This window comes from Polypterus senegalus, chromosome 2 (assembly GCF_016835505.1).
Source record: "Polypterus senegalus isolate Bchr_013 chromosome 2, ASM1683550v1, whole genome shotgun sequence".
NCBI lineage: Eukaryota > Metazoa > Chordata > Cladistia > Polypteriformes > Polypteridae > Polypterus > Polypterus senegalus.
In genome coordinates this window covers 223,025,734-223,053,496 of record NC_053155.1, presented here as the reverse complement: position 1 = coordinate 223,053,496, position 27,763 = coordinate 223,025,734, and the positions used below count along the sequence as shown (strand labels likewise).

The 27,763-nt window shown below is 36.9% G+C and overlaps 1 protein-coding gene across 2 annotated transcripts in view; it reads left to right on the top strand.

Moving 5' to 3' along the window:
* Nucleotides 1-27,763, top strand: part of LOC120523740 (protein diaphanous homolog 3-like) — a 933,584-nt gene that overhangs the window by 349,242 nt on the left and 556,579 nt on the right. For both annotated transcript variants that reach the window (XM_039745314.1, XM_039745313.1), the window contains exons 10-14: nucleotides 5,951-6,061; nucleotides 6,289-6,407; nucleotides 6,867-6,983; nucleotides 24,289-24,407; nucleotides 24,514-24,578. In XM_039745314.1, coding sequence (XP_039601248.1) covers nucleotides 5,951-6,061; nucleotides 6,289-6,407; nucleotides 6,867-6,983; nucleotides 24,289-24,407; nucleotides 24,514-24,578 — 531 coding nt within the window. The remainder of the gene's footprint in view (nucleotides 1-5,950; nucleotides 6,062-6,288; nucleotides 6,408-6,866; nucleotides 6,984-24,288; nucleotides 24,408-24,513; nucleotides 24,579-27,763) is intronic.

The window sequence follows — 27,763 nt, the reverse complement described above, 5'->3', positions numbered from 1 at the left end:
GCCGCATCATTTTTTCACTTTGATTTTTGGGGTGCCTTTGAATTTAGCCCTCTGTAGGTTGATAATTTTCATTTCAATCAAACAATGTGGCATCCTTTCGTTCCTAACACATTACCCAGTCCATATCAGTATAGATATACAGTATGATTTTTTTCCTATTGAAATCTGATGTGTTTTCAAAGTTTTCCTTTTATTTTTTTGGATGGTTTATAAAGCTCAGTGTGTGTATGTTTGTTCTTTGTACAGTTCAAACACCAACATGGTATATTTAGGAAAATAAGTTTTTTTTTGTTACTTTTTCATGTAAAGATAAGAACATTACAACAATTTTGATGAGATCAGGCCATTAATATCAACAAAGTATTCCAGTTCCTATTCCTGATTCTCTAAAATATCATTGAGCTGATATTTAATGGTCCCTGAAGTGGTACTCGACAACACACAAGCTAATTTATTCCTTTTTTCTGTGGCTGTTTGTGTGAAGAAAAGCATTTGTGTAGAATTTGCTCTTAAATGTCCAACTATATTGCCGTGTTTTTTTATAATAATTTATTTTAAAGTTATTTCATGGATTCATTGTATTAGTTCTCTTCATTTTTTAAAAATACTAATAGTCATGGTGCGCCTTAATCTTGGTTTTTGTAAACTTGTCAACTTCGTTTTTAAAATTATCATTTCCTTCAGTTTTCATTCATTGCTCATACCTCTGTCCTAGAATCAGCCTAGTCACTTTTGTCTGGACGTTCTCTAGCACTACTGTGTCTTTTTTATAATATGGAGGCCAAAACTGAACACAGTACTCCAGGTGAGACCATCACCATAGTGTCATTTAGGTTATGCATGTCAACCTTCGACCAGTACTTTACACATTGTGCTGTACTGTGTGAACCAACATACTATTAGCCTTCCTGATGTCTTGATATAAATAGTGATGAGTCCATTATGACTCCTAGGTCCTTTTAGTATAGTGTACTATCAGTTTTCATACCAACCATTTGTATGTTCAAATCTAGCACTTTTATTTTCTAGAAATCAATAGATTGTTCTTTTTTTGTTCCAAGTTGGAAATTCCTATATGTAATACCTTTACTTACAGAGTTAGGAAAATTTGTGGCACATGAAATTTAATGTATGCTGTCTAGGTCCCTCCATAATGATTCAGCTGATTCAACATTATCTGCCTTTCCACCTACTGTAGTTTAGCATCATCTGCAAACTGAACCCGTCTGTTGTTTATATTGTTATCCAGATCATTTGTGCTTTTGTTATTTGCCCATAGAATTTTACCATATTAGTGGAATATGACCTCCCTCATCTGAACCTATGATGTTTGCTAGTAGCTGCACTGAAACCTTATTTCAGTAGCTTGTTCTTGTGATCTAATTCTGTCAATCTATACCTAGACCTTGTGACCACAGATGAGAATGGGGATATATAAACTGACTGGTATATTAAGAACCTTGTCTATGAATATAGTTGCTGTTTTATCAACACAGTAAAATAGTACATTAGTAAAACTGTTTTTCCACTTATTTCTTGTTGTGTCTCACAATTGCATCTTCCCTTACTCGTGAAGACAGTCTCAAGGTACTTAAGCTTGTTCACTTAGAGCAGCTACTCATCCCTTACCTAGTGTGTTTCTGTGCACACCAAAGGTCACAGTCTATTGACACCAAGACGACGACATTGTAGGCAAACAGCTGAGATGCAAATCACCTGAGCTGTGTGCCAGCAATGTTTTAGCCACGTCTTAATATCTTATTTATGAAAATCATGAACAGAAAAAGGGAACATCATTTCTTTGCAGAGTTTTTTGCCACATTATATGGTCTCGACTTAACTCTGAATATCCAAAAATACCTCATTTTTGTTGCCTTTTTTTTGTTTATATTTAACTTTCTACTGTAACTGCCCTCAGCTCTATAAAAGCTAAGGAAAACCGCTAGTCACTCATGGTACATTGATTGTGCTTGTAGTGTGAGTTCTCCTGTTTTTATTGCTTTAGATTTTTCTGAATGACTGGATTTTTGACATTATTCTGTGTTTTTGACTTCATATTTTAGGTTTGTGATTCAGACTTGTTTGTCAGTATTTAGGGTCAGTGGTAGTGGGTATTTTAAGTCATTGTTTGGAACTTTATGCTTTAGGGCTCTCTAGTTCACAACAAATAGATGTAATTTTGTGAAAACATCAAGAAGGCCCACACCGAATCAAAATACGTTACTACTAAATAATTTTACATGGATCTGAAAAGTAAAAAGCTGTGCAGTGGATGTTAGGCAACTTGTAGAAACATAGAACAGTCAAAGAAAAGTTTGGATTAAGGAAATTGTTTTCCATTTTTAACGATTACATGATTAATCACTGACAGAGTCTGCACATTGCTTGATAATAAATATAGTTGCTAACCTCAGCACAAGATTTAATTAGAACATACATGAAGGTCAAATTGTGGATTGTTCTATTTTTTGTCCCTTCCCCATAGATCACTTTACTTTGAGTAAATAACTCCATAAGAATATTTATGGCACACAAGCCCATCTGCCCTATCAACTCTAAAGTCACAAATCTATGTGGGAAAAATTAATTAATTGTGAAACCTTTCATATTTAGGTTTCTATGCTGGGTGGAGAAAAAACAAATCCTTTGTTCATAACTAGTATAAAAGATGATTGAGTCTCAAAATAATTTTTTTAGGTTATTGTTCTTGGTTCTGTCATTTTTCATGTTAACAGTGATTTCATCTTTGTATTACTTGGTCTAGGAAGTGGTGTTTTAAGGTGAGTTACCTGCTGCAGTTATTCTTGAAAAGTGCATTGTTTCTGTAAGTTTTAGTTTTGTAAAAACATTAAGTGGGCTGATATTTTATTTCATTGAGTCAACGTTTTGCGAAATCGGCTTTCACAGATCTTTCTAACGGTTGACTGTTAATAAAAAGTAAATTGAACAGACTCACAACTAATCCATGTTGTGTCTGTTGTCTCACACAGTATCACTCTTTGATTCTTTGTTATGATTAAAATATATTTAAGTCTTAGTTAGGGATTTGATAAAATTTGAACTGTATTTCCAATTCAGTCCTCATTTCCTTTTTATTGCATCTTTCATAGGGCACAGTTTTAACGTTTCCTTAAAAGCACATACGAATACAATTCAAAGACACATTTTATGAAAGTGTAATGCAGGATCATTTAAATACATAATAAATTATAGGGAAGTTTATTCAAATGTCATTTAAAAAAAGTTTAAAACAAATGAAAATACATGGTAGTTAATTACAATTAAGAGACTGCAACAGTCTGTGCAAGAATGATCATCCAAGTGCATGGGCATTAATACTGTAAATCTAAAAGAATTAAACCTCTCTATTTTTGAACATAGAGGCCTACCTGGGAACCTAATTCACAACTTCAGAAAGACACTGATAAAGTTGAACCTTCAAATTCTCTCATTAGAAATTAATCATATACTTTAGGACATTGGTGAAAATTAACACTAGAATTACCAGAGCCTACGAAAAAACGCATAGACTCGTCCCACCTTAAAATACTTCACACCTCCCATCATTGTCTTTTGTCCTTTAAATGTGTTGATAAGCAGCAAACAGCAAACGGCCTGCTATCACATCCCCCACCCCGCACAGTTTTCTCCCCGCACTGTATCCTCGCTTCCATTCAAAAAATTTAACTGCAGAAAAAGCACCTGTGTGAAAACAGCAGTGTCTAATGCGGGGGATGGTGAGTTGGGATCATGAACGTGGCTGAGAGAATAAAACTGAATAAAAAAAAAAAAAAAGCTAACCTTTACAAGTATCTTAAATTACACCGGCTGTTACAGACTGGAATCAAATATATGTTTTTATTCTAAAATAGTAAGAATACAAGCAGCTCACTTCTCAAAACGGACTCGTCCAGGTTCAAACCCGTGAAGCTTTGATTACCAGTCAACGGTTGACACCGTTGCGCCACCGAAGCTGTCGTAGCAACTGCGTGTCAATGTTGCACCCTAATGCTGGGTGCTTTTTCTGCAGTTGTATTTGTGAATGGAAGCGCATTTATTCTGTTATATTTGTACCTTTTGTGAAAGTGTTTCTTTGATATTTGGAATTCAGGCTTCACACATTAAACACTTCATGTCTACATTTTGTCAATTATTACTAAAACATGAAAAAACATTTCTGTTTTAACGATGTGTTTACATAAATCGTTGTAGACACGGAACACACATGAAATGTAAGTGTTCCAAATAACGATATAGTATTTATAAAAGGTGTCATTTTGCTTGACTTCTCACTCCATACAACTGTAAGCAACTGACACGCAGGTAAACAGACTTGAGCTGAGAAAACTTTGCGGGATGGGGGGTGTGATAGCAGGCTGCTTGCTGTTTGCTGCTTATCAACACATTTAAAGGACGACAGTTGCTGACGGAGAGGCGCTGAGCGTTTTAAGGTGGTACGAATGTACAAGTTTTTTTCGTAGGCTCTGGTAATTCTAGTGTTAAGGGGAACGGTACTCAAGACAGAATTTAAGCAGACTTTCTACTCACAAAGGTTCATAAGATTCTATAGCAGACTGCTGAGGCAACTGGGTAAAGTGGCAACTTTTAAAAATTTGTTTGGATTAGGAATTGGGGATAAGTTTATCAGTATTCAAGGAAACAAACGTGCTAAATTCCAAATAGTTTTTGCTTTTGCTGTTCTTAGAACTGTTGATTCATCATTAGTTCAAGTTGGGTGAGTGTAAAAATGACATTTGCAAAGACACTGATAATATAAAATTCAAGATGCAACCATTAGCTTTTTAGTGGTTTGATCTTTATTGACAAACCAAGGAAGACAATTTAATAGAAAAACAGCCACACAGGTAAATACATTTTTGCCACCTGTTCTTTTAAATGACTACTCAATCAAAATTATTTTTTTAAATGTTACTCCATGTAGTTTGGAGTTGTGGCCGCGAAAAAATGTTTACTTTCACGTTTTTTTTGTGGTGAAAGTGCATAAAAAATGTTCTAGTTAAATGTGAACAAATAAAAAATGCTAGACTTCAGCAGATAATGCAAAAAATTGTCACTTAACTTGTGTTGCATGATCCACATTTCCATTATCCATTCAACAAGGTTCTTGACCAATGAATAAGAGTGAGAGGTGGATCTCAATTAAAAAGTACAAAAATTATGGGACCATGCCTTTCCTGTGTATCTTGTACACAGAATTTACTTGAAATAAGCATTAATATTTTAGCAAAAAGTGCATGATTTTGCTTTTTTTGAGCATATGAATTAATGCATTTCTCCTAAGAATTCAGAAAATGTGATTAAAAAACAGCTGTCTACAATAAAATCTTGAAATTATCATCCAATATGAATTCAAGCTTAAGAGTTTCAGAGTTAATAAAACTAAGGAAAAATGTTTATACATAAAATAATGACATACTTGGTCAATATTGAGCTGCTAAACTTCCCCATGTACTGATAGACTGATTACTGAGACAGGCAGTGAGATTAACAGTCGTTGATGGGTGTTTTGCAGCTACGTGTATCTTTTTATAAAGTGAGGAATCATTGGTGTATGAGCAGAATGTCAAAAAATATTGATGAAATATTAAAGTGTTTCAGTAGCTAGACTGCTTTTTGTACATAAATGGGACCAGTATAGGGAATTTTGAACAACTTGACAGAAATAAATACATCATAACTACTATCATCCTGGAAGGTTAAGAGTACATTCAAGAGTGATGAGGTTCAAGTCCAGCATAGTTCTTCAATCATTTGGAGAGCAGAGTCATTAGAGATGTGCATGCTTGTATAAATGACGTTATTGTCATTCTGCATACATTATATGGTAAATATACAGTGTAATAAATATAAAATAACTTTTACATGAACAGTATATTATCAAAATGATAAGCTTGCCTCAGGTCTGTTTTATGAATATTCTCTATTATAGGTAGCTTGTATGCAGCTCATCAATGCTCTTGTTACTTCTCCTGATGACTTGGACTTTCGACTTCACATCAGAAATGAATTTATGCGCTGTGGACTGAAAGAAATATTGCCAGTATGTATCCTGTACACTCTCTTTCTGTATTCATATTTAATGAGTATTCCTATAGGAATAATTTTTTTAATTTCTGAAAACTTTAAATTTACCTGGATTCCTTTAAGAAGAAATTGTTGCTGATATTTGTGTAATTACTTTTGTAGTTTTCTTTATTTCAACCAAGATGTTTACCATGTGAAGAACATTTTTTAATGTTTTGTGTCCTTTATTTTTGTCATTTTTAGCATCTGAATACAATTAAAAATGAGGCATTAGACATTCAGCTTAAAGTGTTTGAAGAGCACAAAGAGGAGGACATGATTGAATTCTCACATCGTCTTGAAGATATTAAATCTGAACTGGAATATCCTTTTTAGCTTTTGCTCTTGTCATCCATGAATGTTTTTACAAATAATTACTTATTTGTTAATATATAAATGTTTTTCTGTACTTTGTTGTAGTAATACCACATTTTTATTAATAAAAATGAAGTATTTTAAGTTGTAAACTACAGACACATGACATATCAATCAGAGATAAAAATATAGACTTGTTATTTAGAAATTGTTTAGAGTATTTGGTTTCAGAGTTATTGCTTTAAGATTTTATTGCATGACCTCTATGTCAGTGTGTACTTGGAGAAAAAGCGTCTTGCTGAAGAAGCATACAGTAGGTAATGAAGTAAACTGAAATAAGAACATTACTGTAATATATTTTATTGTAAGCCCTGCAATGCATGCAACATTGTTTTTAGTTTGATATATTTAGGCTGTTTTTTCTCCGTATTGCATTTTAAAGTTGTACGTCCTTAACTTTAATTTACTGATATTCAAGATGTATTTAATATGGTGCTGAATATGGTAAAGGATACAGAAGCTGAAGGATATTTTCTGTCAATACTGCAGCACCTGATGTTGATTAGAAATGATTACTTTGTAAGGTAAAATACTTTTTCCTCTCTCCTTTGCACATATGCTCAATATTCTACACAATATTAACACAATAGCATATACACTATGACCTTTAGAACAACAGTAAATTTAAATATTCTTGACCCAGAAAAAGGTGACATTTCAACCTAAAGTATTGTAAAGATCCTGGTGTAATACACAAATAATGCTTTCAAGTCAGACATGTCATTAGTTTGGATGCTCATTCCTACAGACTTCCGTCTCTGCTGTCTACTGTTGAGCAGTAATGCCAACCCAGGGATATATATATGTGTGTATATATATATATATATATATATATATATATATATATATATATATATATATATATATATATATATATATATATATATATATATATATATGTGTGTATATATATATATATATACAGTATATATATATATATATACAGTATATATATATATATATATACATACAGTAATCCCTTCCAGAACCCCCCGCGATAGATGAAAATCCGGGAAGTAGAAACCATATGTTTGTATGGTTATTTTTATATATTTTAAGCCCTTATTAACTCTCCCACACTGTTAACATTATTAGAGCCCTCTAGACATGAAATAACACCCTTTAGTCAAAAGTTTAAACTGTGCTCCATGACAAGACAGAGATGACAGTTCTTTCTTACAATTAAAAGAATACAAACATATCTTCCTCTTTAAAGAATGCATGTCAGGAGCAGAGAATGTCAGAGAGAGAGAACGAGAGAAAAGCAAACAATCAAAAAATCAATACATTCTTTTAAATATGCTGAAGCACCGCGATAAAGTGGCATTTTGTAGAGGAGCGTCCGTATCCTCTAGGCAAACAGCCTTTGTGCAAACAGCCTAGCTGCTCACACCCCCTCCGTCCGGCAGAGAGAGTGAGAGAGACAGTGAAAAGCAAACAATCAAGCACCGCGCGGGAAGCATATCATATATCATTGAGGAGTTTTATTTAATATGTAATACATGCTCTGATTGGGTAGCTTCTAAGCCATCCACCAATAGCGTCCCTTGTATGAAATCAACTGGGCAAACAAACTGAGGAAGCATGTACCATAAATTAAAAGACACATTGTCCGCAGAAATCCGCGAACCAGTGAAAAATCCGTGATACAGTAATCCCTCGCTATATCGCGCTTCGACTTTCGCGGCTTCACTCTATCGCGGATTTTAAATGTAAGAATATCTAAATACATATGACGGATTTTTCGCTGGTTCGCGGATTTCTGCGGACAATGGATAAATAGATAAATAGGAGAAATAGTGTGTTAAAGAAGTTATGAAAAAGAAAAGGAAACATTTTAAAAATAACGTAACATGATTGTCAATGTAACTGTTTTGTCACTGTTATGAGTGTTGCTGTCATATGACATATATATATACACACACACACACAAACATATATAAACATATATACATATATACAGATAAACATATCTACATATACACATATATATATATATATATATACACACATGTCAACATATATATACTGTGAAAGCTGGCCCTGGCACAGACAGACGGACGACATATTTTGCACCACACACTGTTTATTTACAATATATATACAAGTTCTTAAGTTCGTGCACTCCACGATACCCCAGTGCCTTCAGCACCGAATCCCCCAAAAGTCCAGGGCCCACAGTCACTGTGCCTTTCCTCTGGCCGCCTCCTGTCCTTTCTCCAGCTCCGTCTTCTGCCTCCCGACTTCCACCACTGACTGGAGGGAGGCGCCCCCTTAAATAATGCCCCGGATGAGCCCCAGGTGTTCCGGCCTCTTCTCCTTAGCCACGCCCCAGTGTGGCGGAAGTGTCGGCTGCTTTCCTGGTGGCTCTCTGGGCGCCACACAAAGTCTTCCCCGGCACTTCCTGGTGTGGCGGAAGTGCCGGGCTCCCGGGATAATTAGGCACTGGGGCGCCGCCTGGCGGTGGCCACGGGTCCCTACAGGGTTGGGCTTCCAATCCCTGTACCCGAGGCCCCCTGCCTAACCAGGACGGACGCCCCACTCAGTCTGGAGGAGGTACACGCCCTCCTCCGGTCTTCCAAGGCGTCCCGGCCGGGCTCCATCCCCGGCCAAAGACCACACAGGGTAAACCGGCATCGGGGCGCCGCCTGGCGGTGTCCACGGGTCCCTACAGGGCTGGGCTTCCATGCCCTGTACCCGTGGTCCCCTATATAACCAGGACGGACGCCCCCTCGCGGTCTGGAGGAGGCACAAGCCCTCCTCTCCTCCTCCTGGGCGTCCCGGCCGGGGACCACAATACATATACGTACGTACATACATACATACACACACGCACACACACATATATACACAGACACATATATACATATATATACAGATATACATATATATACATATCTACATATATACGAACACATATATATATATATATATATACATATCCACATATACATATCCACATATACATATGTGAAAAACTATTTGCCCCCTTCTTGATTTCTTATTCTTTTGCATGTTTGTCACACAAAATGTTTCTGATCATCAAACACATTTAACCATTAGTCAAATATATGGTAAATGGCCTGTATTTGATATAGCGCCTAACTAGAGTTCAAGAACCCCCCTAGGCGCTTTACAACACAACAGTCATTCACCCATTCACACACACATTCATACGCTGGTGATGATAAGCTACTATGTAGCCACGGCTGCCCTGGGGCACACTGACAGAAGTGAGGCTGCCGAACACTGGCGCCACCAATCCTTCCGAACACCACCAGCAGGCAAGGTAGGTTAAGTGTCTTGCCCAAGGACACAAAAGCTGCATTGTCATGCCGGGAGCCAGGATCGAACCTGCGACCCTCCGATTGCTGGACAACCCGCTCTACCGACTGAGCTACTGCTGCCCAAGTACAACAGTATAACACAAGTAAACACAAAATGCAGTTTTTAAATGATGGTTTTTATTATTTAGGGAGAAATATATTTAGGGAGAAAAATATTTGACTAATGGCTAAATGTGTTTGATGATCAGAAACATTTTGTGTGACAAACATGCAAAAGAATAAGACATCAGGAAGGGGGCAAATAGTTTTTCACACCACTGTATATGTATACACATATATATACATATCCACATATATATATATATATATATATATATATATATACACATACATACATACATATATATCTACATATATATCTACATATATATATATATATGCAGTCCGGTTGTAATATGACCAAGCTGTGCACTGAGATTACTTTTTAGAATGCATCGTATAGTTTTGTCCAGGAGGAAAGCAATGTTGCCTCAAATCAATGACAATCTTTTGTAGGGTGTGTCTCTGAGACTTATTAATTGTCATCGCGAAGCAGAGCCTTACTGGAAATTTGAGGCATTTGAATTGAAATGGGAGATCACAGGGTATAACGGTGATGCGAGGAATAAATTCAGAGTGTTGCGCTGTTTTTTTGTGTAGCTGCCTTCACACAGCTTCTCCGCTGCTTTATAAACGAACGCCATATAAGGCCGTCGTTTCTCCTTGCTTTGCGGTTCTGTACTGTTTTATTGTTTGTTTATTATGATTCTTATAGTTATTGTGTAGCTATTGGAGACTTACTTTACTGTTCAGGTACCGGCTTGTACGCTATTTTTTGTTCGTTTATTACAATTATAAATATTTATTGATTTCCTTCTTTAGCTGACTGCCTGCTCATATAAGACACTCCGCTGGTTTTTTGTGAAGCAGCCTTTACACAGCTTCTCTGCTGTTTTATAAATGAACGACATATAAAGCCATCCTTTTTCTTGCTTTGCCAAGGAAGCTGCCTTTTTATTTAATCCACGGGTTCTCCGCTGTTTTATTGTTCATTTATTACGATTATTATCGTTCTCTTTATATATCACATTGTCAGTTCAGCACTCTGGTTGTAATAAGACGAAGCTGCGTGAGCTCACTCTTGAGAATGCAGCGTATAGTTGTCCAGGAGAAAAGCAATCTTGCTTGAAATCAATGGCATCCTTTTGTAGCGTCTGTCCCTGAGACTTATTACTTGTCATCACGCAGCAGAGCCTTACTGGAAATTGGAGGCATCTGAATTGAAATGGGAGATCAGAGGGTATAAAGTGGATGCGAGGAATACATTGAGTGTGGAGAAACTCTAGAGACAGCGTGTGTATTAACTTGTAGATTTTTCTGTGAGGATTTGGTGGCAGTGTGACGAAGTTGCTTCCGTGAGACCGTGTTAGCTGTGGAGCTCAACTCGGAGCATATTCTTTTCCTACCTTGTCAATCGGCTTAATTTAATGTTAGCTAAGACCCGGCACTTAAAAGTTTCTCGCTACAGCAATTTTAACTCCGTTACAAAGTGATCCAAAGTCTCGTTTATACCTCGTGTCTTCTCATTAAACTTGTATCTCGCAAATAAAGTATTCAGCGTTTTTCTTCAGCTCTCTTTGGGAGCTCTTCCTTCTTTTCTACGTAGTGCGGTCACAGTCAGTTCACGTGATTACGTGGGAGGCGTGATGATGTCGCATGGAGCTCCGCCCCCCACGGCTATTGAGCCATTACAGTATATGGAGAAAAATAGGTTCCAGTTATGACCATTACGCGTAGAATTTCAAAATGAAACCTGCCCAACTTTTGTAAGTAAGCTGTAAGGAATGAGCCTGCCAAATTTCAGCCTTCTACCTACACGGGAAGTTGGAGAATTAGTAATGAGTGAGTGAGTGAGTGAGTGTGTGAGTCAGTCAGTCAGTCAGTGAGGGCTTTGCCTATTATTAGTATAGATATATATGTATGTATGTATGTATATATATTTATGTACATAGATAGATACTTTATTAATTATATATATTTGCCTTACAATTTTTATTATGAAGAAAATTAAACCTTTTAAACTGAGGGAAAATATACCAATAATTATTTGTTAAGGATCTCTTTGTATACCTACATTGTGAGTTCGGCCCTCCGGTTGTAATATGACCAAGCTGTGCGCTGAGCTTACTCTTGAGCATGCAACGTACAGTTGGCCATGTGAACAGTAATCTTGTTTCAAATCTCACAGCTTGGATTGCTGCTGTCATAATCGGTTTGAGTTTCATGGTGTGTTTCAATTACGACAGTATTTCAAGCATTGTAAGTATACAACCGGTTTCATCAATAACTTCACATCCAGCTTTTGAGAGTTTAAACATTCATAAACATCAAATTGTCCACTACTGAAATTGTCACCTGTCAATCTAAGATGCTTAAGAAGCATTGGCGGTTGTAGAAAGGTGTAAAATATTTGGCCATTTCTGTACACTTGAAAGCGACAACCGAACAATTCAGCGGCAGCAATCAACTCACATGCAGAAGCATAGGTGAAGAGCTTAAGCATTTCACTCTTATAGTGCTCCTGTGTAGTATAATTATCTCCTGTACCGTTATCAGTCCACACCTTGAACCTGTCCCAGTCATTCAATACATAAGACACAATGTTCCTCCGGATATCAAGAGTGAGCCTGATATGGCTGTGCAGTATGTAACAAAGAGAATGGAAAAGGAAGGTGCCATCTCTGGGCATGGAAACCACTCGGTAAGTGACAGTTCTTTGATCGATGGTGATCACCTAGATAGACATGTTAATGGGGGTACGGTTGGAACAATAAAGGAAATGGGTACCTGAACAATGTAAAGTAAGTCTAAAATACCTAAACAATAACTACTGTATAATTGTAATAAATGAACAATAAAACAACGGAGAAGCTGTGGATTAAATAAAATGGCTGTAGTCATCAGCAGGGAGACGTGAATCCCTTGGCGAAGCAAGGAAGGGAATGTAGAGACTGGAGCGACGGACGGCCTTATATAGGCAGGCAGCCAACAACGTGGGAGGCGTTGGGATGGGGGACCCAACACCGCCTCACACGGTGACCGAGCTGCAAGCTATGGACGTATATATGTACTTAAGTAGGATTCAGTTAGCATTGGGAACCCGCGTACCATATTTCTTGAAGATGGGCCCATAAGTAACATAGACCGTTGAAAAGTTCAATATGGCGGCCAACAGTGGCGTCATACCACCGAAATAAGTACGTACATTGGTTTCAGTTAGCACAGGGAAGCCTTCTACCAAATTTCGTGAAGACGGGGCCATGAATAAGAAAGTTCAACATGGCGGACGTTGTTGACCGTTATGACCGTTACATGTAGCATTTCGAAATGAAACCTGCTTAACTTTTGTAAGTAAGCTGTAAGAAATGAGCCTGCCAAATTTCAGCCTTCTACCAACACGGGAAGTTGGAGAATTAGTGATATTAGTATAGATTATAAATAATTTAAACACTGCTTAATACTAAAATACGTAAATACAACAGCAATTAGATGAAATAAATGAAAATTTAACCTCACTTTACTTTTTAATAAAATCTTTGTTTTTAACAATAGATACCGTCGTTCTCAGCATACGGTGTGCAGCAGCCATGTCCCAGATACGCTTGCCACCTTCATACTTTTCAACAATCAATTCAAATTTACTTGAAAAAACACAAAATCCCGTGAAAATTCACACAGAGTTATAGCGCGGGTTGTTCACTGAATACTAGCAACTGGCATACTGATGCTCGTGGGCAGTTGTGGCTTTGTTTTGAGAGAGGTAAATAAGGGTAGCACGCGGTGTTCAATATCAGCCTTCTACCTACACAGGAAGTTGGAGAATTAATGACATTGGAAACATCAGTATGGCGGCCAACAGTGGCATCATACGACTGAAATAAGTACGTACTTCAGTATTGGTTAGCGCAGGGAAGTAACCTACCAAATTTCGCGAAGATGGGGCCATAAATAAGAAAGTTCAACATGGCGAACGTTGTCAACCGTTATGACCGTTACGTGTTGAATTTCGAAATGATAGCTGCTTAACTTTTGTAAGTAAGCTGTAAGGAATGAGCCTGCCAAATTTCAGACTTCTACCTACACGGGAAGTTGGAGAATTATTGACGTTGGAAAGTTCAATATGGTGGCCGACCGTGGCGTCATACCACCGAAATAAGCACGTAAATTGGTTTTGGTCAGCGCAGGCAAGCCACCTACCAAATTTCATAAAGATGGGGTCAGCCTTCTACCTACACGGAAAGTTGGAAAATTAGTGATGTTGGATAGTTCAATATGGCGGCCGGCAGTGGTGTCTTTCCACCGAAGTAAGTATGTACATTGGTTTCGGTTAGCGCAGGGAAGCTGCCTACCAAATTTCGTGAAGATGGGGCCATGAATAAGAAAGTTCAACATGGCGGACGTTGTCTACCGTTATCGACCGTTTTGACCATTACGTGTAGAATTTAGAAATGAAACCTGCTTAACTTTTGTAAGTAAGCTGTAAGGAATAAGCCTGCCAAATTTCAGCCTTCTACCTACACGGGAAGTTGGAGAATTAGTGATGAGTGAGTGAGTGAGTGAGGGCTTTGCCTTTTATTAGTATAGATATACTAGCCATGTGCGACCAACTACATTGCGCGTGTTAAAGTTGTCTGTGAAGGGCTACCTGTTTAAACGCGGCTGCCAGCCGTAAACTGGGCCCTTAAATTGCACAGCATTATGATTTCTTATAAGGGAAACAAAATTACAAAAGAAAACCCTTGGATATTGATTCGATAGGTACGGCTACTCGGAATCACTGTCCAAATAGTAATTATGTGGTGGTGTAGGAGCATTTCTGCTACTGTCCATTCACAGTACGTCTCGTTTTCACGACGCTATCGTTTCCTCTCACAATATCTTCTCAACCTTTCTCCAATCTCGCAGGTTGCTTTGTGGCAATCCAAAGATTAATGCAATATACACGGAGCAATGGTTATAAAAGGGGGGCACATAGGTGTCCAGGCTGTTTAAAGCATAAATAGGGATCACTTCACTGACATGTGAGCAAGCCACGGTACAACTGTGAGACCCGCAGCACTTGCCGGCTACAACGTAACAATAATAATTTCCGGAACGTGCTGTTACGTTGTCATTCATTTTACCCACTGTCTTTCTTTCATTCATATGTCACGTAGGCACATACCCTTTATCTTCGGCAATCTCATTCTCTAACCAGGCCTCAGGAGCTAACCAGCGTAACACTGTCCACCACCCCTTTCGTTATTCTGGCACATTGTTGACTTCCGTGAGTAACAACAACGTACTAAACTGGAAGGTGGTCTACACATGCGTGGAATTCACGGACAAACGAAGATCAAGATCTAAATGAAGATCTCTTTAGTTAATTTAAAGCACAACAATTTGTTTAGTTTGAATGTCTGTGTTTTGAGGTGTGACTGGAGTACTACAGTCTTCAGTAGTATAAGCCTGGAGGAGATTCTTAATGCAGTGCCTATGTTTTAGCTACAACAACAACAACATTTATTTATATAGCACATTTTCATACACACAGTAGCTCAAAGTGCTTTACATAATGAATACAAAAATAAAAGACACAATAAGAAAACACAGTGAGTCAACATTAATTAACATAGAATAAGTAAGGTCCAATGGCCAGGGGGGATAGAAAAAACAAAAAAAAAAACTCCAGATGAACAAAATAAAATCTGTAGCGATTTCAGACCATGAGACCGCCCAGTCCCCTCTGGGCATTCTACCTAACATAAATGAAACAGTCCTCTTTGGATTCAGGGTTCCCACGGAAGGACTTGATGATCATGGTCACGTAGACTTCTGCCTTTTAATCCATCCATCATTGTTGGGAACATCATGAAGCTTTGAGTAGGTGGAGGTCGCGCAGGCCACCACCACAAAGAAACCTGAAAAAGAAACAGAAGAGATAGTAGGGGTCAGTACGGATTTTAGAGCCACCATGAATAGTTATTATGAAGAATTGAACGTACAGAGTATCATGATTAAGTTAAATTAAGTTAAATTGAAGTTATAAAAAAGGCCATGTTAAAGTAATATGTTGTCAGCAGTGTTTTAAAGTGCTCTACTGTATTAGCCTGGCGAATTCATATTGGCAGGCTATTCCAGATTTTAGGTGCATAGCAGCAGAAGGCCGCATCACCACTTCTTTTAAGCTTTGTTTTTGGAATTCTAAGGAGACACTCATTTGAGGATCTAAGGTTACGATTTGGAATATAAGGTGTCAGACATTCCGATATATAAGATGGGGCAAGATTATTTAAGGCTTTATAAACCATAAGCAGAATTTTAAAGTCAATCCTGAATGACACAGGTAACCAGTGTAGTGACATCAGAACTGGAGAAATGTGTTCGGATTTTCTTTTCCTAGTTACGATTCTAGCAGCTGCATTCTGCACTAGTTGCAAACGATTTATGTCTTTTTTGGGTAGTCCTGAGAGAAGTGCATTACAGTAATCTAGTCGACTGAAAACAAATGCGTGAACTAATTTCTCAGCATCTTTTAAGGATATAAGAGGTCTAACTTTTGCTATGTTTCTTAGGTGAAAAATTGCTGTCCTAGTGATCTGATTAATATGTGATTTAAAATTCAGATTACAGTCAACAATTACGCTTTTTACCCCCGTCTTGACTTTTAATTCTAATGTATCCAGTTTATTTCTAATAGCCTCATTGTATCCATTATTGCCAATCACTAAGATTTCAGTTTTCTCTTTATTTAACTTGAGAAAGTTACTATTCATCCATTTTGAGATACAAGTCAGACATTGTGCTAGTGAATCAAGAGAATCGGGGTCATCAGGTGCTATTGATAAGTACAGCTGTGTTTCATCAGCATAGCTGTCGTAGCTCACGTTGTGCCCCGAGATAATCTGACCTAACGGAAGCATGTAGATTGAGAATAACAGCGGACCCAGGATAGAGCATTGTGGAACACCATATCGGATATCATGTGTCTTCGAATTGTAATTACCACAACTAACACAGAATTTTCTCCCTGTCAGGTAGGTTTCAAACCAATTTAAGACACTGCCAGAGAGGCCCACCCATTGACTAAGGCGATTTCCAAGAATATTGTGATCAATGGTGTCTCTGTACTGCCATGTAGTTCTTCTTCTTCTAATTCATTCGCGGACAAACAAAGATCAAGATCCAAATGAAGATTATATATAGATATATATACTATATATACAGTATGCATATATATATATATATATATATATATATATATATATATATATATATACATACACAAACCGGATTCCAAAAAAGTTGGGACACTAAACAAATTGTGAATAAAAACTGAATGCAATGATGTGGAGATGGCAAATGTCAATATTTTATTTGTAATAGAACGTAGATGACAGATCAAACATTTAATCCAAGTAAATGTATCATTTTAAAGGAAAAATATGTTGATTCAAAATTTCACGGTGTCAACAAATCCCAAAAAGTTGGGACAAGTAGCAATAAGAGGCTGGAAAAAGTAAATTTGAGCATAATGAAGAGCTGGAAGACCAAACACTAATTAGGTCAATTGGCAACATGATTGGGTATAAAAGAGCTTCTCAGAGTGGCAGTGTCTCTCAGAAGCCAAGATGGGTAGAGGATCACCAATTCCCACAATGTTGCGCAGAAAGATAGTGGAGCAATATCAGAAAGGTGTTACCCAACGAAAAATCTATCATCATCAACTGTGCATAACATCATCCGATGATTCAGAGAATCTGGAACAATCTCTGTGTGTAAGGATCAAGGCCATAAAACCATACTGGATGCCCGTGATCTCCGGGCCCTTAAATGACACTGCACCACAAACAGGAATGCTACTGTAAAGGAAATCACAGAATGGGCTCAGGAATACTTCCAGAAACCATTGTCAGTGAACACAATCCACGTGCCATCCGCCGTTGCCAGCTGAAACTCTACAGTGCAAAGAAGAAGCCATTTCTAAGCAAGATCCACAAGCTCAGGCGTTGTCACTGGGCCAGGGATCATTTAAAATGGAGTGTGGCAAAATGGAAGACTGTTCTGTGGTCAGGCGAGTCACATTTCAAGTTCTTTTGGAAATCTGGGACGCCATGTCATCCGGACCAAAGAGGACAAGGACAACCCAAGTTGTTATCAACGCCAGTTCAGAAGCCTGCATCTCTGATGGTATGGGGTTGCATGAGTGCGTGTGGCATGGGCAGCTTGCATGTCTGGAAAGGCACCATCAATGCAGAAAAATATATTCAGGTTCTAGAACAACATATGCTCCCAGCCAGGCGTCATCTCTTTCAGGGAAGACCCTGCATTTTTCAACAAGATAATGCCAGACCACATTCTGCATCAATCACAACATCATGGCTGCGTAGGAGAAGGATCCGGGTACTGAAATGGCCAGTCTGCAGTCCAGATCTTTCACCTATAGAGAACATTTGGCGCATCATAAAGAGGAAGGTGCGACAAAGAAGGCCCAAGATGATTGAACAGTTAGAGGCCTGTATTAGACAAGAATGGGAGAGCATTCCTATTTCTAAACTTGAGAAACTGGTCTCCTCGGTCCCCAGATGTCTGTTGAGTGTTGTAAGAAGAAGGGGAGATGCCACACAGTGGTGAAAATGGCCTTGTCCCAACTTTTTTGGGATTTGTTGACACCATGAAATTCTGAATCAACATATTTTTCCCTTAAAATGATACATTTTCTCAGTTTAAACTTTTGTTCCGTGATTTATGTTCTATTCTGAATAAAATATTAGAAGTTGGCACCTCCACATCATTGCATTCAGTTTTTATTCACGATTTGTATAGTGTCCCAACTTTTTTGGAATCCGGTTTGTGTGTGTGTATATATATATATATATATATATATATATATATATATATATATATATATATATATATATATATATATATATATATATATATATATATATATATATATATAATATATATATATATATATATATATATATATATATATATATATATATATATATAATATATATATATATAATATATATATAATATATATAAGTGAAGATCTGTGTTATAGATTTGCATTTATAGCTAGGAATCCCCAATGGGAGAAAATAAATCATGTATCTGAAAATAGTCTTTTATCCTGAGCTTTCATCACCTATTAGGTGCCTTCATTGGAGGAAAACAATTAGACATACAGGAATCAAAGGCAATATATAGAAATGATTTGGGTGTAAGAGGGTTGTAATAGTAAGGTGGGGATTAGAGGGTATTTGTCTTCTTTATTTTATTTGGATGTTGTTCTTTTTATTTTTAAGCCTGCATATGCTGGGTTCATGTCCAGGTGTCTGTTAATGGCATTTTGATTTGATAACCATTATTCAGCCTGTTCTCTGACACTCTTTAGTATTTGACCCGAATCTCACTTGCACTGTGTCGCAGTTAAATGTGTGTTCATTTGAATTGGTATGTACTTATATCCGAGACTGTGGGTCCTTCCTGCTGACAGAAGGTTTATAGCTGGGTGTGCACTACATTGCATACTGTGTTTCATATCTCTGCTGCAGATTTCTTGCTTTTGGCATTAAATGGGACTCTCTGCAGAGTGTTTCCTGGTTTATTTGCTACTTTAATACCTGATCTGAAGAGGAATTGTCCTGTGTTTTCTGTTACAGTCTTCCTTATAGCCATAGTGTATCAGGTAGAATGGGAGATCGGGTTGGTGCCAGTTGTTTGCTGATGTCTGGGGCACCTTTGTAATCTGTTCCATTGGTATACATAGTGGCTACTCCAACACAATTATCAAACAATGCGTACATTATGGTTTTTGTCACAAGTAATTACTGTTGTGCCTCTTAGTCCATGGATTGTTGATTTATACTAGTTTTTCTGTTGTTGTGCAGTTTTTTATGTGTTAACTACTTTAATTATTGATTTGCCCTCAATCTAGCCCTTGAATGAAGTGGCATCTACAGGATTATTGTTATTAGTAACCAAGCATTTCACTATCAGGTTCTAATATGCCATTAAATAAGCTGTATTGTTTTATAGATACACATAACTTGATATTTCTTGTGTGCCACTATTTGCAATTGGAGTTTCAATGCAGTGTTAGAACTGGTGGTAACTTTTTTGCATATCCCATGTCTCATGTTTTGGATATCTTGGTTAAGCTGAGTGGCTTCGGCTGCCCTGACTTTACAAGTGCCTCTTGAGAGCATTAGCTCCTCTCTTGCCACGTACCTGACTAAAACCTCCAAGACCATACTGTAGGGTTAATGTGTTGAAGTGTTTGTCCTTTTATTATGTACTAGCCAACCCGCGGCGTACCATACGCCGCATAATCAGGCTTGTTTTTTAATGGTTTTTAAGCACAGGGAGAAAATTAACATTTGAAAAATTGGTAATATAATAAATCAGCAAGAAAAGCAAAATTGTAGCAATGCACGGAACGAAACAACACACAATCGTCCGTGACTGAATACTGGCGGACCGCAATCGCGCCTTCTCTTACCAGACGGAGGGATGGGGGTGCACAGCGCGGAGTGTGGAACGGGAGGAGAGGAGAAGGACGTCCATTAAGCTCCCTCCGTCATGCTAGTTTGCTGAATTCTCGTTCAGTATGTACTGCCCGCTCATGTGCCCACCTCCAACTCGTCACTTGAGTCGTTGGCTGCTTTTCTAAATATAATCCACCAAGACACCCGACCACGGTAGTAGCGCGGGGGGGTTTGCACAAAGCGTATGAGTCGCACTTAGTGAGGATTTCACGGTTTGCAGCCCGAATGGGGTTCAACGGCTTACCTACGCCTCTTTGCACCGGGTAGACACACGCTCAATGTCATGCATAATTATTTATTGAATGCTAAACACTTCTGGAAAGACACGGTTATCTAACACGGGTTGGTGTGAGAATACAAAAGTAAGTGAATGAAAAGATGGAACTCTGGGGAGAGCAACATATTATTGTCCGCGAGTGAAGAAGACACATGTTTGTCGCGGATGCGAATTGCTGTATGTAGCATGTAAAGCAGTTTGCTATGGTGCACGCGGTCGTGCGTCGTAACCGAAAACTCGTTTTTTAAAGACTGCTTACTTCATTGTGTTTTAACCTCAGTTGTAAAGAAATGTTTTAAGGATCCCATGGGATACCCCTCTCAAACTGTTTTACACGTTGCATATGGCGACTCACCTCCGCGAGAAACATGCCTCTATGAACTGTCAAGGTGGCTCGGAGGTACATGAGGCCTCTATGACAGACGAATATAAATGACACTGTTCTTTCTGTGTCGTCGTGCCTGAGTTGGTGGGCGTGGCTCTGTGAGTGGTCGTCGTATCCAGTGGTCTTGGAGTTGGTTGGCGTGGCTCCTCCCTGCATGCGCCATAGGTGTCTTGTCGGCGGCTTAGTGAATCCACGCCCCTTCCGGCGTGCTTTCCATGGGTGTCTTGCCTTAGTGAATTATATATTTAGATATTTCTACAGATTATTATAGACATTGTCATACTTTTTAAAATGTTGAAGATAATACATACAATTGGAGTTACTGTACTAATAAACATCTTTGTACAGTATGTGTATACACATACAGTTTTTGTTGGCAAAAATTGCAGGTTTTATTAACCTGTCTACTCCAACATAAAAATTTCACCCAAAACTTCCTAGGTTATTACTTAATGATGCTTTTAAAAATAGGTTTGCTATTAAAATGTTATCTTGTCTTTTTCACTTTGTAATATTCTAGAAGGCATTGTGGTTTAGTAGTTAAGGCTTTGGATGCAGGACTTCAAACCCTCAGATTGGGAGTTAAAATCCTGCTGTTAAAATACTGTTGTGACCATGTGCAAGTCACTTCACCTGCATGTATTCCAGACAAAAGAAATATAACCAAATGTATCTCAAATGTTGTAGGTCTCCTTGAATGAGGGCATTAGCCAAATAATAATTAAGCTGTTGATTTGAAATTAACATAAAAAGTAGAAAAATTTAAACTTTATTCACTGTTTGAATCTAGCTTTGTTCAGCATTAACTAGGATAACTGGCGGCAGGAGATTTAAAGCAAGTAAATCACTGGAAAAGTACATTTCCAAGTAGCCTGTTCATTATAATCAGAAAAATATAAATCTACAGTGTTGAAAATTAAGTGGTTAATTTATATTTCTAAACCTCTGCATGACATTGCCCAACAAAGAGACTGCATTTCTTTTAATCTGCACCCGGGATCTGTATTCATGATATTTGAAACCTTAATAGTAAAGACTTTTAAGCTTCATTCAAAAGGTTGTTTTATCTTTGGTTTCTACTGATCCCATGCAAGATGATTTTCAAGTTTAGTGTGTGTATTTGAGGAAATGGATATTTGCTAAACAGTTTTTAAAGTTGTGTGTAGCCTAATATTCTGATTCTTGAAATAAATGTATTAATTTACATTTGTTGTCCTCATAGGGGTTTTAGAGATTCCAGTTGGTTTCAATAATTCATGCTCAATTATGTGATTATTCAGTCCCCCTCAGAAGTATGCATACAGGTGGTTTTCTGAATATTTCACAACTTGCCAAGATACATTTGAGTTTTTAAATGAATTATTGATTGAATGTGAAAGAAAGTGGTTTAAAAAATAAGTATAATTTTAAACATTTTACCTCTGTCTATTTATTTTCTCAGTTTGCTTATTCCATTCCTGAGCTTTGAGATAGTTAGAGAGCTTCACTTTAACATCTTGTACAAGCTGGAAACCAACATTGTATCTTAAGGCACAGCCTTGCACATACATATATCCACTTAATGTCAATGTTCAGAAATCAATATTTAAAAACAGTTTTTGGATAACTCTTTTACAGCTACATCTAGATTTTAAATTATCTTTAATATAACATTACACTCCTTGTGCTTTGCTTTTGATGATGACTTAAAGGCAGCAGCTTGTGGGGTCTTTATGTCAGTAAACTTTACTGATTTAGTAGTTGGCTTCATCAGTCACATAGTTTCTAGCTTCTTCAGCATTGCCCCACCACACACTTACTAGGTAATTCATATCTGCTTCAATTTTTTTTGATGGCTATCTGGAAACCTAAACATTTTTTGTAGTCAGAGCACTTTATCTGGTAATGGAGCTAAAGATAATGACAGAATTGGTGCACCTGTCTACTTGGGATACTGTGGATTTACAAAGGAGAAGTAAGCAATGCTTGCCTTTAGAGTATAACGTTTTATAGCAATATTCCAATTAACATTATTGTGGATGTGAGTTCCTTGATATTTATATTATATAGTTTGTTTTTCCTGTCTCCTTTCACAGAACCATTAAAGAGAAACATGCCAATTTCTGAATTCAAGTAACATTTCTCTATTCTTTTTGACATGTAGTTAATATTGATGATTCTACATTCTTTCACTAGGTTATCCTGTCTTTTTATAGTGATTCTTAAAATCACAAACTATACATCCTGTGACCATAGTGTTCCATACATATTTGATTAGTCCATGCTGGATTACTGGTATACAGAATAAACTTTAAAGGGAAATGCCATTCAGACACAGGCAGAAACGGCAAACAACATACAGAATGTGACCAGGCTTTGTTATGAAGCTATGACTTTGAAGTTGTAAGGTAACAGTGCAGTACCACACCGCCAATTTAAATATCTCAGTGGTTGTAGATTTTTTCATTTCAGAAATTGTGTAAATATTGTTCATGCTGGAAACATACTAAAATTGCTTTATTGATTTAACACAATATTTTACACTTTACATGTATTACTATTACCATGAAAAGTATTTCTTACATATTTTTTTCTCTTCATTTAATAAATGATCAAGCCCACCTCGATAATAATATGAGAGACACAGTAGAAACCTTCCAGAAATCCATATTACTTGATGTTAAGTCTTTAGTTAAAATCATGTGCTGAATTACTGATGGTTAAAGTTAGCAACTAGCATTCTGGTCTGTTGTAGAGTGACTTCAGTAATTTGTACCCACTTCTTGGTAATTTGTGTATATTTTGAGGTGTAGTTTAATACACGGTTATTTGTAAAGGGAGATTAAATTCATAAAGAGGCAAATATTCTTGTAGTTTAAATCAAATGTAATTAAATGTGAAAAAATCTTCATTTAGGCATAGCAATACACTATTACTGTTGTTATTTGCAAACATTACAAGGATAAGTGAGATCCAAGAATGCTTGGGTAAGTTGATTGTTTAAATAGTTATGTTATTAATGGTTTTCTATTGGTCAACAGAATGCTAAAGCTTATAGTCTTTAATTTTTAAAAAGTCTTTTCTTGAGACTCCAGCTCTAATTGAGGATAATCCCACTGTGGACATTTAAAAAATGACTACTGTTTTAAGTGGTAAATAATACTTATTGAGAATTAATTGGTTCACAAAATTTTTAGTTGTTTGCACTGGGGGGAAAAACAATAACCAAATTATTTCACTTGTTTGTCCCAATTGTCTGTTTTTCAGACCTCAGTATTTCAAGATTATAGAAGAATGCATTTCCCAAATAGTATTGCATCGTAGTGGTACTGACCCTGATTTTACCTATCGCAAAAGGTTAGAAGTAGATTTCAGTCATCTTCTTGGTAAGACTTTTTTTTTCTTTTCAGTTTAGAGCTAATAAGAAATTATGTATTAATTTGTAAGCATAGAGTGTGAAAACATATTAATTCCCATAACTTATATCTGCAGATGTCTGTGTTGACAATGCAAGAGCAGAAGAATATGAACAAAGATTTTTAGAACTGGAACAGAAGGCGAGTACTGAGATTTCTGAATTTATATTGAAACAGATAAAAATACTGTTGTTTAACTGGATATATTTCTGTTATAACTGTTTTTATGTAGGGATATATATATATATATATCAAAGTATATATATATATATATATATATATATATATATATATATATATATATATATATATATATATATATATATATATATATATATATATATATATATATATATAAAAATGTAAATACTACTTCTAAAACCAAATGTCAGACTAAGAACAGCAGGATATGAGGAATGCACATTAATAACTTCAATTTAAAATTTAGTCTATATGTTATTTTAACAATGTGTGTGCTTCATTAATTATAAATAACTGCTAATAAATTAAAGAATATTTGCTTTTCTTTTAACCATTTTCCCCTGGTGTATATCTGTTAAGTATTGTGTTCCTTGCATTCCACTTTATGGAGTGTGCACAGCATACTCTTTGAACTAGTCATAATTCTGCTAAATAACCAATTCTGTTTCTCAGGAGTTCTTTATTTACTCCTTTCTTTTTGTATGTAATATAATGCAGCACATATTTCATAGTCATTGATTTGTAAGTCATTAATTTAAAAGATTGTCTTTATGTTAATCTTATGTTTAAATGACAAGGATCTTTTAATATGACATTTAAACTACAGTAACTTATTTGTCGCTTTTTGAATAATGTAACATTTTGAAAGTGGCTTAATCCAATCATGGCAGCAATGAGCACAAGTCATAAAATGTCAATGCATTGCTTGGCCCGCCTGTCACACACACCCCTAATCCCAAACATCCTCCGCCAGCCAAGAGGAGAAAGTACAGACTCCACATGGACAACAGCTGAGCTTATGATTCAAACATAGGGCACTGGATGCTGCAGTAGTTTGCACTGCTATACACTGCATTACTGTGCCACCCAGTTCTAAATAGTGTTCTTAAATTGTTCATTTAAAAATATTGTAAATTAATTTCTTAACCCATACTATATAATGTTTATTTCACTGGGGACACAAAAAGGTTCCATATGAGACCCATACCACCCTTTTGCCCATCATCCGCACGGTGATGAAAAAGCATGTGAGAATAACAGTGTCCTCAGGTTAACTTGACTCTGGGTAACATCATCTATAGAATGCACAGACAACAGTACATTAGAACAAAACTTTCTTATCCAGTTTAGTGAAGTCAGAAAAGAAGAACACCTCTTGACTATGGCAGATTGATTACAGGCTGACTTCCAGCTGGAAAGGCTGACAGTGTTCCACGGGCAGTGTGGATCTAGCAGTGAGCACTGATCCAGGATGTGGTAGATAGTGTGTACCATACATAGGCAATCTGCTTCCAGAGTCATCTACTTCTGGATCAGTAGGGGTGGCACTAGGGGTAAAACATACTCAGTTTCTTAGCTTCCTGCCTGGAGCCTTCACTCTTTTCTAAGCTCTTCCTGAATTGGTTTCATGCAATGGTAGCACTGCGGTCACACTACTGACAAGAACTTCCTTAGCTTTTCTACATGGCCAAAAGACAAAAAAAGCCTTTTTCTTACCCCATCTCTTAATTGCATTTCATTTGGACTTTCTTGTCATGGCATGTAAGGGAAGAACATGCAATCCAAAGCAATCATGAGGCTTCGTAATATGTTATAATAAACTGATTTGATACATGCACAAATTATGAAAGAATTACACACCTTTTTATGAAGCGCAGTGGTAAACATCCATTAAACATTAAATTTACCAAAGAATGACCGCTGCAAATGATTTGTGACTTTGATGACTTGTATAAGTAACATCCAGGAGCTTTTCCGGGATGCATATTCAGGTGAGGCAGTCTTCATATAGCCTTTGGACTCCAGTTTAAGAACTTCTTCTCTAAGTGTTCTTTCACTAGATGATATATATATACTGTACATACATACAAGGTAAATGGAACAATCTTATCCCTTTGCATTGATACACATTTTTATAACATCTTGTGGAGAGTCTGGCAAATGTTCCCACCAATCCATTGCACTGGGTATGGTAAACAGATGTTTTATGCCATTTTAACTTTAATAAACTGGTGTTGTATTTGAAACATTAATGACATCCCTAATTGATGAAGTATTGTCACTACCTGGAAGTACAGCAGTTTTTCTGAATTCACTTCACTGAATTATAGTTCCAATACTCTGTCATAAACTATAGAAGTACCTTACCAGCTGTGTTTGCGTAGTTTACCTCAGCCTATCTTCCTGTCTACCGTAAATCAGATTGTCTTGGAAATTTTCTAGATATTAACTCAGTTAAGGGAGGTATGGAATTCTTAGCCCCGTCATTAATTTCAGACCAGCCTTGACCATGAATATTAGACATAGACACCAAGTGATTCCCATACAGGTGTTACCATAGAAGTGTTATTCCTGAATTTTTGTGCCTCCTTACACGTGATGCAGTTGTTTTATGACTGTTTCTGTTATAGAATACCAAACTGGATATGATAATAGAAGTGTTTCTTTTGGTGTTTGTGAAGGTTTTCAGTGCTTGCCTGTGAATTGGTGCTATTATCAGAAAGAAATGTATTATGTATTCATCCACTTTCAGTCCGTTGAGTGTTCTTCCTGAAGCCTGTTGATTGATTATTATTTTTCAAATTTACATTTAGATAAAGTTGGTTGTGCACTGTACAGTGATAATGATACCTTTCAGCACTAGGAGACAGCATTTGAACTTTGGATCCATTCATTGTTCTGTGAAGTTTGTACACTTTCTCTCTATCTAGGTGATTTTTCTCAAGGTTCTGTGGTTTTCTTCCCATATCTCTCACATTTGTAGATTAGGTTAATTGGAAATTGTGAGTTAGTGCATTATGAGTATATGCATGAGTAGGCCTATGCCTGATTATATATTAGTGGTCTGTACAGACATGGTCTCTGCTCTGTAGCTAATATTGCTGGGGCAAGTTTTAGTCTGCATGACCTTGTATTAGACTAAATCAGTACCAGTTATGGACAGTTGGATATATTAGGCTCAGTAATGTTATTTTTTATTTGCATGTATATTACCATTGTAAATAAAAAAAAAAACTTTAAATGTATTATATAGACTTTAAACCGTTTATATTTTAAATTGTATAGTGACTGATAAAGAATGTTTAACAAATTGACATAATCATTGGGGATCCATCCATTATCCA